The sequence below is a fragment of the Sciurus carolinensis genome, chromosome 1 (genome assembly GCF_902686445.1).
Source record: "Sciurus carolinensis chromosome 1, mSciCar1.2, whole genome shotgun sequence".
Lineage (NCBI taxonomy): Eukaryota > Metazoa > Chordata > Mammalia > Rodentia > Sciuridae > Sciurus > Sciurus carolinensis.
In genome coordinates, this window is record NC_062213.1 from 192771675 (window position 1) to 192783799 (window position 12125).

The 12125-nt window shown below is 57.7% G+C and overlaps 1 protein-coding gene across 3 annotated transcripts in view; it reads left to right on the forward strand.

Moving 5' to 3' along the window:
• Asap3 (ArfGAP with SH3 domain, ankyrin repeat and PH domain 3) overlaps positions 1–12125 on the forward strand; it is a 43967-nt gene that overhangs the window by 25344 nt on the left and 6498 nt on the right. For 2 of the 3 annotated variants that reach the window (XM_047520571.1, XM_047520561.1), the window contains exons 4-17: positions 859–933; positions 1998–2047; positions 7224–7335; positions 7556–7641; positions 8011–8104; positions 8254–8340; positions 8513–8622; positions 9533–9602; positions 9887–9974; positions 10852–10900; positions 10984–11174; positions 11246–11379; positions 11600–11694; positions 11927–12104. In XM_047520571.1, coding sequence (XP_047376527.1) covers positions 859–933; positions 1998–2047; positions 7224–7335; positions 7556–7641; positions 8011–8104; positions 8254–8340; positions 8513–8622; positions 9533–9602; positions 9887–9974; positions 10852–10900; positions 10984–11174; positions 11246–11379; positions 11600–11694; positions 11927–12104 — 1419 coding nt within the window. The remainder of the gene's footprint in view (positions 1–858; positions 934–1997; positions 2048–7223; positions 7336–7555; positions 7642–8010; positions 8105–8253; positions 8341–8512; positions 8623–9532; positions 9603–9886; positions 9975–10851; positions 10901–10983; positions 11175–11245; positions 11380–11599; positions 11695–11926; positions 12105–12125) is intronic. The other variant, XM_047520578.1, reaches the window with a different exon arrangement.

A 12125-nucleotide genomic window follows, 5' to 3' on the forward strand; every position in this document is an offset into this window, starting at 1 on the left:
CTCCCCACGCTGCACTGCGCTCCTCTGTCTCCCTGTTCCTGCACCTGGTGGTTGTCCTGGCTCCCCACGCTGCACTGCGCTCCTCTCTGTCCCTGTTCCTGGGCCCTGGTGGCTGTCCTGGCTCCCCACGCTGCACTGTGCTCCTCTCTGTCCCTGTTCCTGCACCTGGTGGCTGTCCTGGCTCCCCACGCTGCACTGCGCTCCTCTGTCTCCCTGTTCCTGTGCCTGGTGGCTGTCCTGGCTCCCCACGCTGCACTGCGCTCCTCTGTCTCCCTGTTCCTGTGCCTGGTGGCTGTCCTGGCTCCCCACGATGCACTGCGCTCCTCTCTGTCCCTGTTCCTGGGCCCTGGTGGCTGTCCTGGCTCCCCACGATGCACTGCGCTCCTCTCTGTCCCTGTTCCTGCACCTGGTGGTTGTCCTGGCTCCCCACGCTGCACTGTGCTCTGTTCCTGTGCCTGGTGGCTGTCCTGGCTCCCCACGCTGCACTGCGCTCCTCTCTCTCCCCGTTCCTGTGCCCTGGTGGCTGTCCTGGCTCCCCACGCTGCACTGTGCTCCTCTCTGTCCCCGTTCCTGTGCCTGGTGGCTGTCCTGGCTCCCCACGCTGCACTGCGCTCCTCTCTGTCCCCGTTCCTGCACCTGGTGGCTGTCCTGGCTCCCCACGCTGCACTGCGCTCCTCTCTCTCCCCGTTCCTGTGCCCTGGTGGCTGTCCTGGCTCCCCACGCTGCACTGTGCTCCTCTCTGTCCCCGTTCCTGTGCCTGGTGGCTGTCCTGGCTCCCCACGCTGCACTGTGCTCTGAGCCTCTCAGCCAGGCAGGCAGTCACCCAAGGTGCTGTTGGGGGGTCTCTGCTTTTTCCAGGTTCAGAACCTGAACAACATCGTCTCTTTCCCGCTGGACAGTCTGATGAAGGGGCAGCTGAGGGATGGGCGGCAGGTGAGCCTGCAGGGCGCAGGGACCGCGCAGTGAGGGGTGGCCTGGAGACGCCGGGGAGGCAGGGCGGACTGAGGCTGAAGGCTGAGGGCTGTCACAGCGGGAGTGCTGACCCCCATGCCGCTGCCCCTGGGAGGACTGGGAGACCTGGCTGTCCCACCATCTGCCTCCTGCAGCTCTGTCCAGGGGCCTGAGGCCGGTTCTGTCGGTGTCTGGCCTCTTCGCAGGCCTCGGGGAGGGAGAGCTGCCGTGCTGAGGTCGGCTTGCGGAGGAGCCAGGGTGGGACTCCAGGGACCCTGAGCCCTACTAGCTGCTCTGTGTGCCTGACAGTCCCAAGTGAGTGCAGCGTAGAGCTCAAGGCAGGTGACGGATCACTGTCCCTGGGCAGCCTGCCCCAGAAGCCTAGGGGAGGAGCTCCTCCCGCAGAGGTTCCCTCCCTGCCCGAGGCTGCACACTAGCCTGGGAACCACCCAAACCAGATGGGTGGCTTTTCTTCTTAGAAGCCCAGGCTGTTCAGACAGGTGTGAGCAACCCAGCTGGGGGAGGCTCAGGCTAGCCAGGGGGTCAGCCAGGTCTCCCTGGCTTGCTGTGTGGCCTTGGGGAGACTCCTCGGCTTCTCTGTGCATGTTTTTTGACCTGTGCCCTTCCTGCGAAGAGTACCAGGCAGGAGAAAATGGTGGGCCAAAGGCAGGGCAGGAGTTTGACCTTCACCTTCCCATCCCTGTTCTCCTAGCTTATCTCCATCTTCTGAGTGACAAGACTCAGGGCACAGTCCAAAAGTCTCCCGTGCCCCTGGCCAGGGCCCACCCACCCTGATTCCTGGTGGCTCTAGGGAGGAGATGGTCGGGTGGGAGAAGGGGTGGAGCCCTGACATGTGGCCAGTTGGCTTCCTGGGGGCGAGGTCTGTAGTCAGGGCCGTGGGGCGGGGGTCGGTTGGAGAGGGTATGTGAGCCTCCTGGGAGCCCAGGGCGGGGTCCCCCTGGAGGGTGGGGTACCTCGGAAGGCAGGGCGTCCTGCTTATTGTGGAACTCAAGCTTTTGGGCAAATTGTTGTTTTTTAAACTACAGGATTCCAAAAAGCAGCTGGAGAAGGCTTGGAAGGACTACGAAGCCAGGACGTAAGTGATGGCAGCGGGCGGCTTGTCCAGGAGCACAGGGCCTGTGTTGCGGCAGGAGGCTGGCTGTCCCGCTGACCCTTAGTACTGCAGGGACGTGTCACCCAGGAGCACGTGGCCCCTGCCGTCTGGAGGCACTCACGAGGTGCTTCATGCCCAGGCCTGGCTGGGTTCTGGGGGCTGGGTCACAAGACCACCAAAGGAAGGGACCCCAGGATGCTGGCCTCAGTGACTGCCTGCTCAGTGGTGCCAGTGTGGTGGGGATGGAAGAACCACGTCTCCTCGTGCCAGCCATTGAATCCTGGTCGCCCAGCCCTGTGAGGGAGTTACTAGTGTCCCCATTGTCAGAGGAGGCACTGGGGACTCAGAGAGGTTAAGTCACTTGCCCAAGGCCACACAGATAGGTAGAGCAGAGCTGGGGTTCACACTTCTAGCCCCTCGTTCCTCAGTGCCAGGTGGTGTCTGTCAACATTTAGTTGAACACAGAGGAGGCGAGGGAGCTGGTGTCACGCCCAGGCTTCCTGTGTGCACCACACCATGCTGTGGGTCTCCACCTGGGGACTGGGAGGGCATGGGAACGGAGGGAGCCTCGGGCACCCAGGGACCTATCTTCCCAAGCAGAGACTCCTCTGCCTTCCGAGGTCTCTGTTCAGGGTCCAGTCAGGCCATAGCTCAGTGTCATTTATTCTTGGTAAAATTTTATTTTCTCTTGCATGTTGCCAAAGCAATGCATGTTTATTATGTATAATTTAGAGAATATAGGAAAGCAAAATAAGAAAGATTTAATCATCGTAGAAAAGGACTGGGGTATGGGGAGTATCTAATATTTCCCTGTTGTCCCCTCCAACCCCGCCCCCGTACCGGGGAGCAAACTCAGGGCCTGGCACATACTGGGCAAGTGCTGTGCCTGTCCTTTTTCTTTTCTTTTCTTTTTCTTTGTTGAGATAGGACCTTGCTAAGCTGCTTAGGACCTTTCTAAGTTTCTGAGACTGGCCTGAAATTTTCGATCCTTCTGCCTCCTGAGTAGCTGTGGTTATAGGTGTGCACCACCATGTCCTGCTTGAATTTAAAAAAATTTTTTAAATGGTTAACACTAATTTTATTAAACAACAACAACAACAAAAAAATAGAATAATCCTTAGTTTTTTAACCTGAAGTGTTAACATGTGTCCATTTATTTTTCTATGTCCGATTGAAGTATCTTTACAAAACTTAGATCATAATGATCAACTGTTCTGTAATCTGCTTGCTTCATTTGAAAATACATCGTGACCCTCTTTCTTTATTCTTCTGCAGCATCTCTTACGTGAGTGTAGGGTTTGCCAGTACGTGCGTAACCCATGATGTATTTAATCTGCTTTGTCATTGAGCAAGCATCCTTGGACCTAAATGTTTGCTCCCACCCATAATTACTTCTCTAGGATCGATTCCAAGACGCAGATCCTGGAGCATTTATTGTTTTTCCATCGCCCAGAGCTGTAGGCCCCGCCCCAATTCTGAAGGAAGGCCACGCCTCCTCCCTGCCGCTCCAACCCAGCTGTGGGCGTGGCTTCTGGGACGTAGGCTGTAGGCGCTGCCTGGCCCTCCCCCCGTCCCGCCTGAGATAGGGCGTGGCCATCTGCCCTCTTTAGGGGCCCAGGGACAGGTGGTAGGGTTGTCTTTATGATTTGCTATGGGATCACGTGGCCTTCTCCGGAGTTATCTCTGCCAAGCCCTTAGCCTTTCAGGCCTCATCACCAAGTGGAAAGAATCATCTCCACCCGGCTGATGTCCCTCAAGCACATCTGCGTTTACCAGTTTTTTTGTGTGGCACCTGGGGTTGAAGCCAGGGGCGCTTTACCACCGAGCCACATCCTCAGCTCTTTTATTTATTATTTGGAGACAGGGTCTCACGAAGTTAGGAGGCTGGCTTCAAACTTGTGATCCCCCGCCTCAGCCTCCTGAGCAGCAGGGATTACAGACATGCCCCAGCTGCTTTTACTAGCTTTCCTGTAAGATTTCAATTGAAGAAAAGACTTCATTTAGTTGATGGAAAAGGGGGCTTGGCTAGGGTAATTCAGTGAGTTATTGACAGGTCTTGCATTGAGACCCAGGGCTACCTGGTCCCCTGGCTCCTGCTGTAGAGCTACATAGTTGGCATGACATTTCCTGACACAGGTGACTGTCTACCTCTTTCCATGGAAGGTTCTAGGGTTAGCCGGATATTAGTGAGCTGTGTAATTCCACCACATTCTCACCAGACCGGCCAGGGCATCAGCTGAAGGGGCCCAGGGTGCAGGTAGCATTTGTGAAATACCTTGGAACCTCACTGTGGCTGTCCAGACAGGAACAAGTCGCCTTTCCACCTGGGGCTGCTGGGAAAGGTGTCTCAGCCCTGTTCCGTGTACAGGTGTTTTCTAGGCTGTGAAGTAGGGCCAGTGACACCTTGCAGGGTCAGCGTGGAGATCAGAGAGGCACCGGGCACACAAAGCACCCAGCACTTCTGTTCATTGAGCACTCGCTGACTGTCCCTTTGAACCGAGCTGGCACCTGACAACACAGGAAGGGCCCTAGAGGCCAGAGCCCAAACATCTGTCCCTGGCACATGCCATGACCAGCTTGTGACCTTGAGCAAGTTATTTTCCTTCTCTGGGTCTCAGTTTCATCTTTGTAACATGGTTACTGACTGTGACCTGTCAGAAAAGACAGTGGGACTGTCACCAGATGGCAGGGGGAACAAGGCTGAGTCAGTATTCGCTCCCCTGCTGCCCCTAAGGCTCTAGCATCAGAAGGACAGGGTTCAGATCCTGCCTCTACCACCCAGGGGCCTCAAGACTTGGACAAGTGACTTGCCACCTTAGCCTCAGGCTCCCCATCTATAAAATGGGGTGATGAGCCCTGTCTCATGGGTTGCCACTTCACTGTGTCAGGGGCCTCACAGAGAGCCTGGTATGAAGTCCGTGCGTAAAGAGTAATGAGTATGCCCGGCTCGGTGGGGCACGCCTGTGATCCCAGCAGCTCAGGAGGCTGAGGCAGGAGGCTCACAAGTTTGAGACCAGCCTCAGCAATTTAGCAAGGCGCTAAATAACTTAGACCCTGTCTTAAAATAAAAAGGGTTGGGGATGTAGCTCAGTGGTGAAGTGCTCCTGGGTTCAATCTTGTAAGGCAAGAATAGAAATGGCTGGGCCATATGTTTCCATGTTTGGCCATTTTAACAGCTGCATAATATTCCTATATGTGGATATGCCATAATTTTCTAATTACTTCCTGTTGATTGACATTTAGCTCATTTTTCCTTTTTCACTCTTGAAAGACATGACAACAGTCTACCCTGGGAGACTGCCCTGCCCCTTCTTAGCCAAGCTGTGGACTGTCTGTGCCCTCCTTGGCCAGCTGCCAGGCACCTTTTAGCTAACACACTGTGGACTAGCCATTGCCTGCCCTCTCTGCTGCTCATCTTCACCTGACCCCTAGCCCCCAACTCCACCCTTCTTCAAACTCCCACTTGGGGTATTGTGTCCTTAGGAAAATGAAAAATAACTTCCCCAGTGTGGGGATTTAGAAGGCTGCAGACCCTGTTCTAGTGCTGTGGTTTCCACCCAGGAAGACTTCGCACCACACCCTCCCCCAGGAGGCATTTGGCGATGTCAAGAGGCATGTCGGGCTGTCGTGCTGCCAGGGCCATTGGCAGCTAATGGGTAGAGGTCAGGGGTGCTGCTAAACACACAAACCACAGGGCAGCCCCAACAGAGAAGCTCTGGCAAAATCACCAGTAGTTCCAGGGTTGAGAAACGGCCCTACAGGTCTCCAGGGACAGAGCCTCTCCTAAACACTGCCTCAGGAAGGCGCAGAACCTGAAGACTCAGTGCGGACCCCCTTCCTCAGCTTACATGTAGGAAGGCCGGAGCCTGGACGGGCCTAGAACAATGGCCGCCCGGTCTTCTCTGTGCCCATTTCACCTGAGTGTGGAGGGTCCTGGTTTTCCAGATGAGGAGATGGAGACGCAGAGGGAAGTCATGCAGCTGACAAGCAGCAGAGCTGGTGTGAACCCATGCCTGCTTTCTCTGCTCGAGCTGGTGCCCACTCGGGAAGGAGTGGAACTATTACCAAGACGTCTCCTTTCTGTGGGATTCCTGGTCACCTGCACCCCGACTGAGATGTGGCTGTCGGTGGGTGGCGTGGCACTTCCAGGAACCCACTTACACACCTCCCCATCCCCAAACAGTAAAGGGTCCACCCTGGGGACCCACAGTGGGAAGGCCCGGGTTGCTCAGGATGGGAAGCACTTTCGGACTCCACTTAATGAGAAAAGGTCAAAGGTGTTTGTTGTTTTGCAGAGCTGGGGATGGAACCCAGGGCCTCGTGCATGCTGGGCAAGGGCTCTACCACTGAGCTGCACCCCAGTCCAGGACAAAGATTTTCTAAGCTTTCAATGGGAAGCTCCAGGCTGGGGTCGTGGCTCAGTGGCAGACTACTTGCCTAGCACAGGCGAGGCACTGAGTTTGATCCTCAGCACCACATAAAAATAAATAAAGTTAAAAAAAAATCATTAAAAAAAAATGGGAAGCTCCATAGGCACAAAAGAATGAAGGCACTTTGTGGTCCTGTAACCCACGCCATCCTACTGCCTTCCAGCTGATCAAAATTGGCCACCAGGTCCCCCTGGTCTTTATCTCCACCTGTCAGTTCCTCCCACAGAAACCTTCAGACCTTGCCCACTGCTCTTGGCTGAAGACCAAATCTTGAGAACGGGTCTGAAGCAGCCCTGGGGGGTCTGGCCCCTCATCACCTCAGCCGGCACCCACTCCCTGTCCATCTCCAGAGGCCCTGAGCCCTCCTGCCTCGGGCCACCACAAGATCCAGTCCCCCTGGCCGGCCCTGGTTCCTCCCTGCTGAGCTCTCGGCTTTAGATCCCTGCAGGAACATCACTTTCTTAGCAGCCAGGACGAGATCTGCTCCCTGCTACTCTTTCCTCTTACTCTGCTGTGATTTGGTTCATTCTTTCTCCCCCATCACCCCCTGGAGTCCTGGAGTCTCCCTTGTCCTCTTGTCCCCAGCCTCAGCACATGGCGGTCACAGAGAAGGGCCTCATGTGCTGTGTGGCCCCCTTGCTCGCGTGTCCCAGGCAGAAAGGAGGCTGGAGGGATGGTGAATGTGGGAAGGCTGCAGTTATTCGGGCCTCTCTTCTCTTGTGGCCTAGGGCCAGGCTGGAGAAGGAGCGAGACCGGGCCAGGGTGACAGGAGGAAGCTCAGGGGAGGTGACCCAGGACACCCAGCGGGAGCGACGTGTCTTCCAGCTGCACATGTGTGAGGTAAGGGGTGCCTCAGGTGAGGAAGAGGATGGTGTCTTCCTGTTGGCCTCTCCTGAACCCCCAGGGGCCCAGTCACAGGCTCAGCTCAGGTCCTGCCTGAATGGCCTGGGGTGTCATCGAGGCTCAGTCATGGCCAAGAGGGTTAGCTTGGGGTGGGGACCTCTGCCCTCGTCCTCAGGATCCAGCCTGGGCTCACGGCACACATCCTTGGTCCCCCCAGTACCTGCTCAAAGCTGGGGAGAGTCAGATGAAGCAAGGCCCCGACTTCCTCCAGAGCCTCATCAAGTTCTTCCACGCCCAGCACAAGTAGGTACCGCCCGGCCCCAGCCCTGCGCCAGCCGGGCAAGGCCCCGCGGGGTCTGGGCTCTGGCAGCATTTCCACTGCTGGTCTTCATGGAGCGCCAGGCACTGAGAACTTCACACACGGTCTCACTCGGTCCCCAACACCCCAATGAGCAGCTGTAGTTACTGTCACCATTTTGCAGATGAAACGTGGGCCCAAGCTAGCAGGTGGGCCTGGGCACAGCTAGTAAGTGGCTCTGAAGCCAGACCCCTGCCTCCGAGTGCCCGCTCTTGGCCGTCAGATCACACCCCTCGGTGCCCAGGACCCTTGAGCACCTTCTTTCCTCCACGCTTGGGCTTCATCTTCATTTTCTTCCCCTCTGGACCCATTTGGCCTCTGGCTCTTCTTAGCTTTTTCCAAGATGGATGGAAGGCGGCTCAGAGCCTGTCCCCTTTCATCGAGAAGCTGGCAGCCTCGGTACATGCGGTAAGTCAGGTCTCACCCTTGGGCATGTGGCCAAGCCCCCGTCCTTTGGGAAAATCTGCCAATGGAGTGAGGCACTGCCCTGCTGCTCTGGGTCTGGGCTCTGCCTGGCACATGTGCTGGCTGGTGAGGGCCTCCATCCTGTCCCACAGCTGCGTCAAGCCCAGGAGGAGGAGCTACAGAAGCTGACCCAGCTCCGGGACTCCCTCCGAGGGACCCTGCAGCTGGAGAACAGAGAGGTCAGGCCCTGAATCATCCAAAAGGAACGCCCTCCCCCAGAGTTCACCATGGAGGAGGGAGAGAGGGGAGACCCCACAGGTCCCCTTAAGGAGCCCCCCTGAATGAGCCCTGCAGAATGGGGCTCAGCCCTCCCAGAGGTCCTGAGGGCTCCTCTGCACGTCTGACGGACAGGAGCACCTGAGCCGGAAGAACTCAGGGGGTGGCTACAGCATTCACCAGCACCAAGGCAACAAGCAGTTTGGGACAGAGAAAGTGGGCTTTCTGTACAAGAAGAGCGATGGGTAAGTGTCTCAGGGGGCTTAGCCGCTTGCCCAGAGGCACGGCTGGGAAGTGACAGGGTGGGGAGCTACCCCTAGGGACTGTTGGTGTCATTTGTGTAGATCCAGAGGGTTTCCAGGACCCGCCACTCTGGGTGCACAGTCATCAGGACAGCTGCGGAAGGTCCCTGGTTCTTAACCTGAAGAACAGCAGCAGCAGCCACTGAGCACTTCTGTGCCCTCACCCTTAATCTCTGCAGTGTGTTGAATATGCCCAGAAATGGAAGTGTGACTGGGCCTGCTCCCTGGTGCACGAGAAGCAAAAACTGAAATGCGAAGGCTTTACAGAGTGTATTCACATTTCTACTACAAATTGGTTTTTATCCCAAAAGAAAAACTTTGAAGAAGAAACCAAGGAATATTGAACCCTTAAGGAGAAGTGCCAAGTAGCTTTGAATGGTGGATTTGTTTAGTTCTGGGGTCTCCAGGTTTATCTTGCTTAATTAACCACAATTCGTGTGCTGGTGGAGATCCCGCGCCCCCTCTCAGACTAGGCACTCCCTGAGGTATGAGTGGCATCTCCTCAGGCCTTAGAGCTCTTGGGGGGCCATAGCCACATCATTCCCTTTAGAATAAGGATCCACGAGAGCAAGCCCTTCTCCATCGCCCGGCAACTTCCTGAGGGCAAGACTGTGCCTCCTCCACCAAAGGGGACCCACAGAGGGTTTGGGGATAGAGCTCAGCTGGTAGAGTCCTGGGTTCGATCCCCAGCTCCACCAAAAGAAAAAAAAGCAGGGGTCCCACAGAGTGAAAGGAAGGTCAGAGGAAGGAAGAGAAAGAGGAGTGGCGAGAGGTCACAGGCGAGGCCAGGACTCTTCTCCAGTACGGGAGGGTTAGACAAGCCTTGGTCACTGTCTGTCCCTCTGGCCCTTAGGATTCGAAGAGTCTGGCAGAAGAGGAAGTGTGGAGTCAAGTATGGCTGCCTGACCATCTCCCACAGCACGGTGAGGCCTCCCCTGTGTTCTGGGCAGGCAGATGTCCAGTCCTCCCTCCAAGACTGGCCCTTAAAACTGGATCAGAGAACTGAAGACCCTTCATAGAAGAAAGTGTGGGACCCAAAGCCCCCAACTTAGCCATGGTCTGCAGTTCACGCCCTTGAGGTTCTGGGAGAGGGGAGACAAATTAGGACAGGGCCATATACCCATTTAACAGATCAGGAAGCTGAGGCCTCAGGAGTTCCAGAGGCCCATAAGGTAGATTGTACATCCTTCACCCCCAAATACTGCAGATAAACCGGCCCCCAGTGAAGCTGACCCTGCTGACGTGCCAAGTGAGGCCGAACCCCGAGGAGAAAAAGTGCTTCCATCTGGTGACCCGTGAGTGTCCCCTGCCCCCTCCCCATGACTGCCCAGGGCTCCTGGAAGAGGCTGGTGGACTCCTGGGAGGCTGCAGGAGCTGTGCTGTCCACCTGGTGTGGAGCGGCTGCTGCTGCAGGCCTGGAACCCCCGAGGGAGGCGTCACTCCCACCAGGTGCCGCTGTGTTAAATGTGGTCATCATGTCTGGCATATTCGCATGGCTTTGGGTGATCCGGCTTTTGAAGCTGTTACTTACTCAAATTTTCTCTCCTCCTTTGGAGCCTCTTATATGAGGGACTAAGGCTGAGGCTCCTGGTCAGGGAGTCCTCTCCAGCAGGGATATGAGGGGCAGCTGGGCCTGTGGCCTGTGAGGAGGTGTCCAGAAGAGTGGGGCACAGAGCTCCAAGGAGGGTTCGGGAGGGTTCACAGGAGCGGGTGTGAGGCCTGGGAAGGCGTCTTAAGGGTTCAGACCTTATTCCCAGCGGTAGGGAACCCTGGAGGTCTTGGAGCAGGACAGCAGCCGACCAGAGCCTTAGGCGCAGTGGTGGGAGCTGGTGCAGGTCGGGTGGGGAGAGATGGGAAAGCAGGGAGCCCAGGCAAGAGGCTGAGGGCCTGTGGGGTGGTGGCAGTAGGTCAGAGGGGCCTGCCTGCGCTTGGGGCGGGGACACTGTGCCCTGACCCAGGAGCCAGGGCTTTCACTGAGGCAGACCTTTTGGAATCCTACTTTGGAGGTGTCTTCTGAGAAGCTGCCCCTGCTGCCGGCCGCTGCCACACCCTCTCTGGGCCTCCTGGCTCGGGAGGGCCCACAGGGCAGGGAAGAAAGGCCCCTCTGGTGTCAGTGCTTTTGCCTGGGTTTGCAGGGTTTGTGGGGGCCTGACGCCCCTTCTCTCCCGACAGACAACCGGACGTACCACTTCCAGGCAGAGGACGAGCGCGAGTGTGAGGCGTGAGTGCCCTGGACCAGCCCTGCGGTGGGGCGGGGAGCCTGGGCCGCCCCTCCCAGCCCCCGCGTCCGCTCTGTCTGCGCAGGTGGGTGTCGGTGCTGCAGAACAGCAAGGACGAAGCCTTGAGCAGCGCCTTCCTCGGGGAGCCCAGCAGCGGCCTGGCGCCCTGGGTGGGCGCCGGGCTGGACGGGGAGCCCCAGGACCTCACCAAGCTGCTCATCGCCGAGGTGAAGAGCCGGCCCGGGAACGGCCAGTGCTGCGACTGCGGGGCTGCAGGTGAGCTGGGGCGCGCGGCCCGGAGGGGATGGGCGGGGAGGGGCGCCGGCTCGAGCTGCGCTCCTTTGCAGACCCCACGTGGCTCAGCACCAACCTGGGCGTGCTCACCTGCATCCAGTGCTCCGGCGTCCACCGCGAGCTGGGCGTGCGTTTCTCGCGCATGCAGTCGCTCACCTTGGACCTCCTGGGCCCTTCCGAGTTGCTGGTGAGGACGGGGGCGGGGCCGGAGGGAGGGTTAGGGGTGTGGTCGGCCAGGGGGCGGGGCTAGGCCGAGATAGGCTAGATCCGAAGGAGCCAGGGCCGGGCCTGGGGAGGAGGGCGACCCTGCGCGGGGACTTCTGGAGGCCTCCCCTTCCCCCTAGCGCTGACCTAACCTCCGGGTTTTACACATTCCCCACCCCAAACACACACACCCCTAACCCCAGCTGGCCCTGAACATCGGAAACACGCGCTTCAATGAGGTCATGGAGGCCCAGCTGCCCTCCCACGGCAGACCTAAACCCTCAGCTGAGAGTGACATGTAAGGAGATTCTCCCAGGGAAGGACCCCGTGACTCGGGGATTCTACCTCCCCAGCTCCCAGAGCCTCAGAGGGATCTGGGATCAGATGTCCAGGGAGAGGGGAACCTCAGGACTGGGAGTCTCCCGGGCATGGTTCTGGGGAACTGGACACTTGTATCCAGTGGGCTGGTTCAGGGGCCCTCTGGGTGGAAATAGGCTCTTGCTCTGAGAATCTGTAGTTGTTTTTGGTAGGAATGCCCGCAGGGACTACATCGTGGCCAAGTATATGGAACACAGATTTGCACGTCGGTCCACACCTGAGCCCCAGAAACTCTGGACTGCCATTTGCAACAGGGACCTGCTGTCAGTTTTGGAGGCCTTTGCCAATGGGCAGGACTTTGGACAGCCTCTGCCAGGACCTGATGGGCAGGTGCGAACCCGGGCTTAGGGC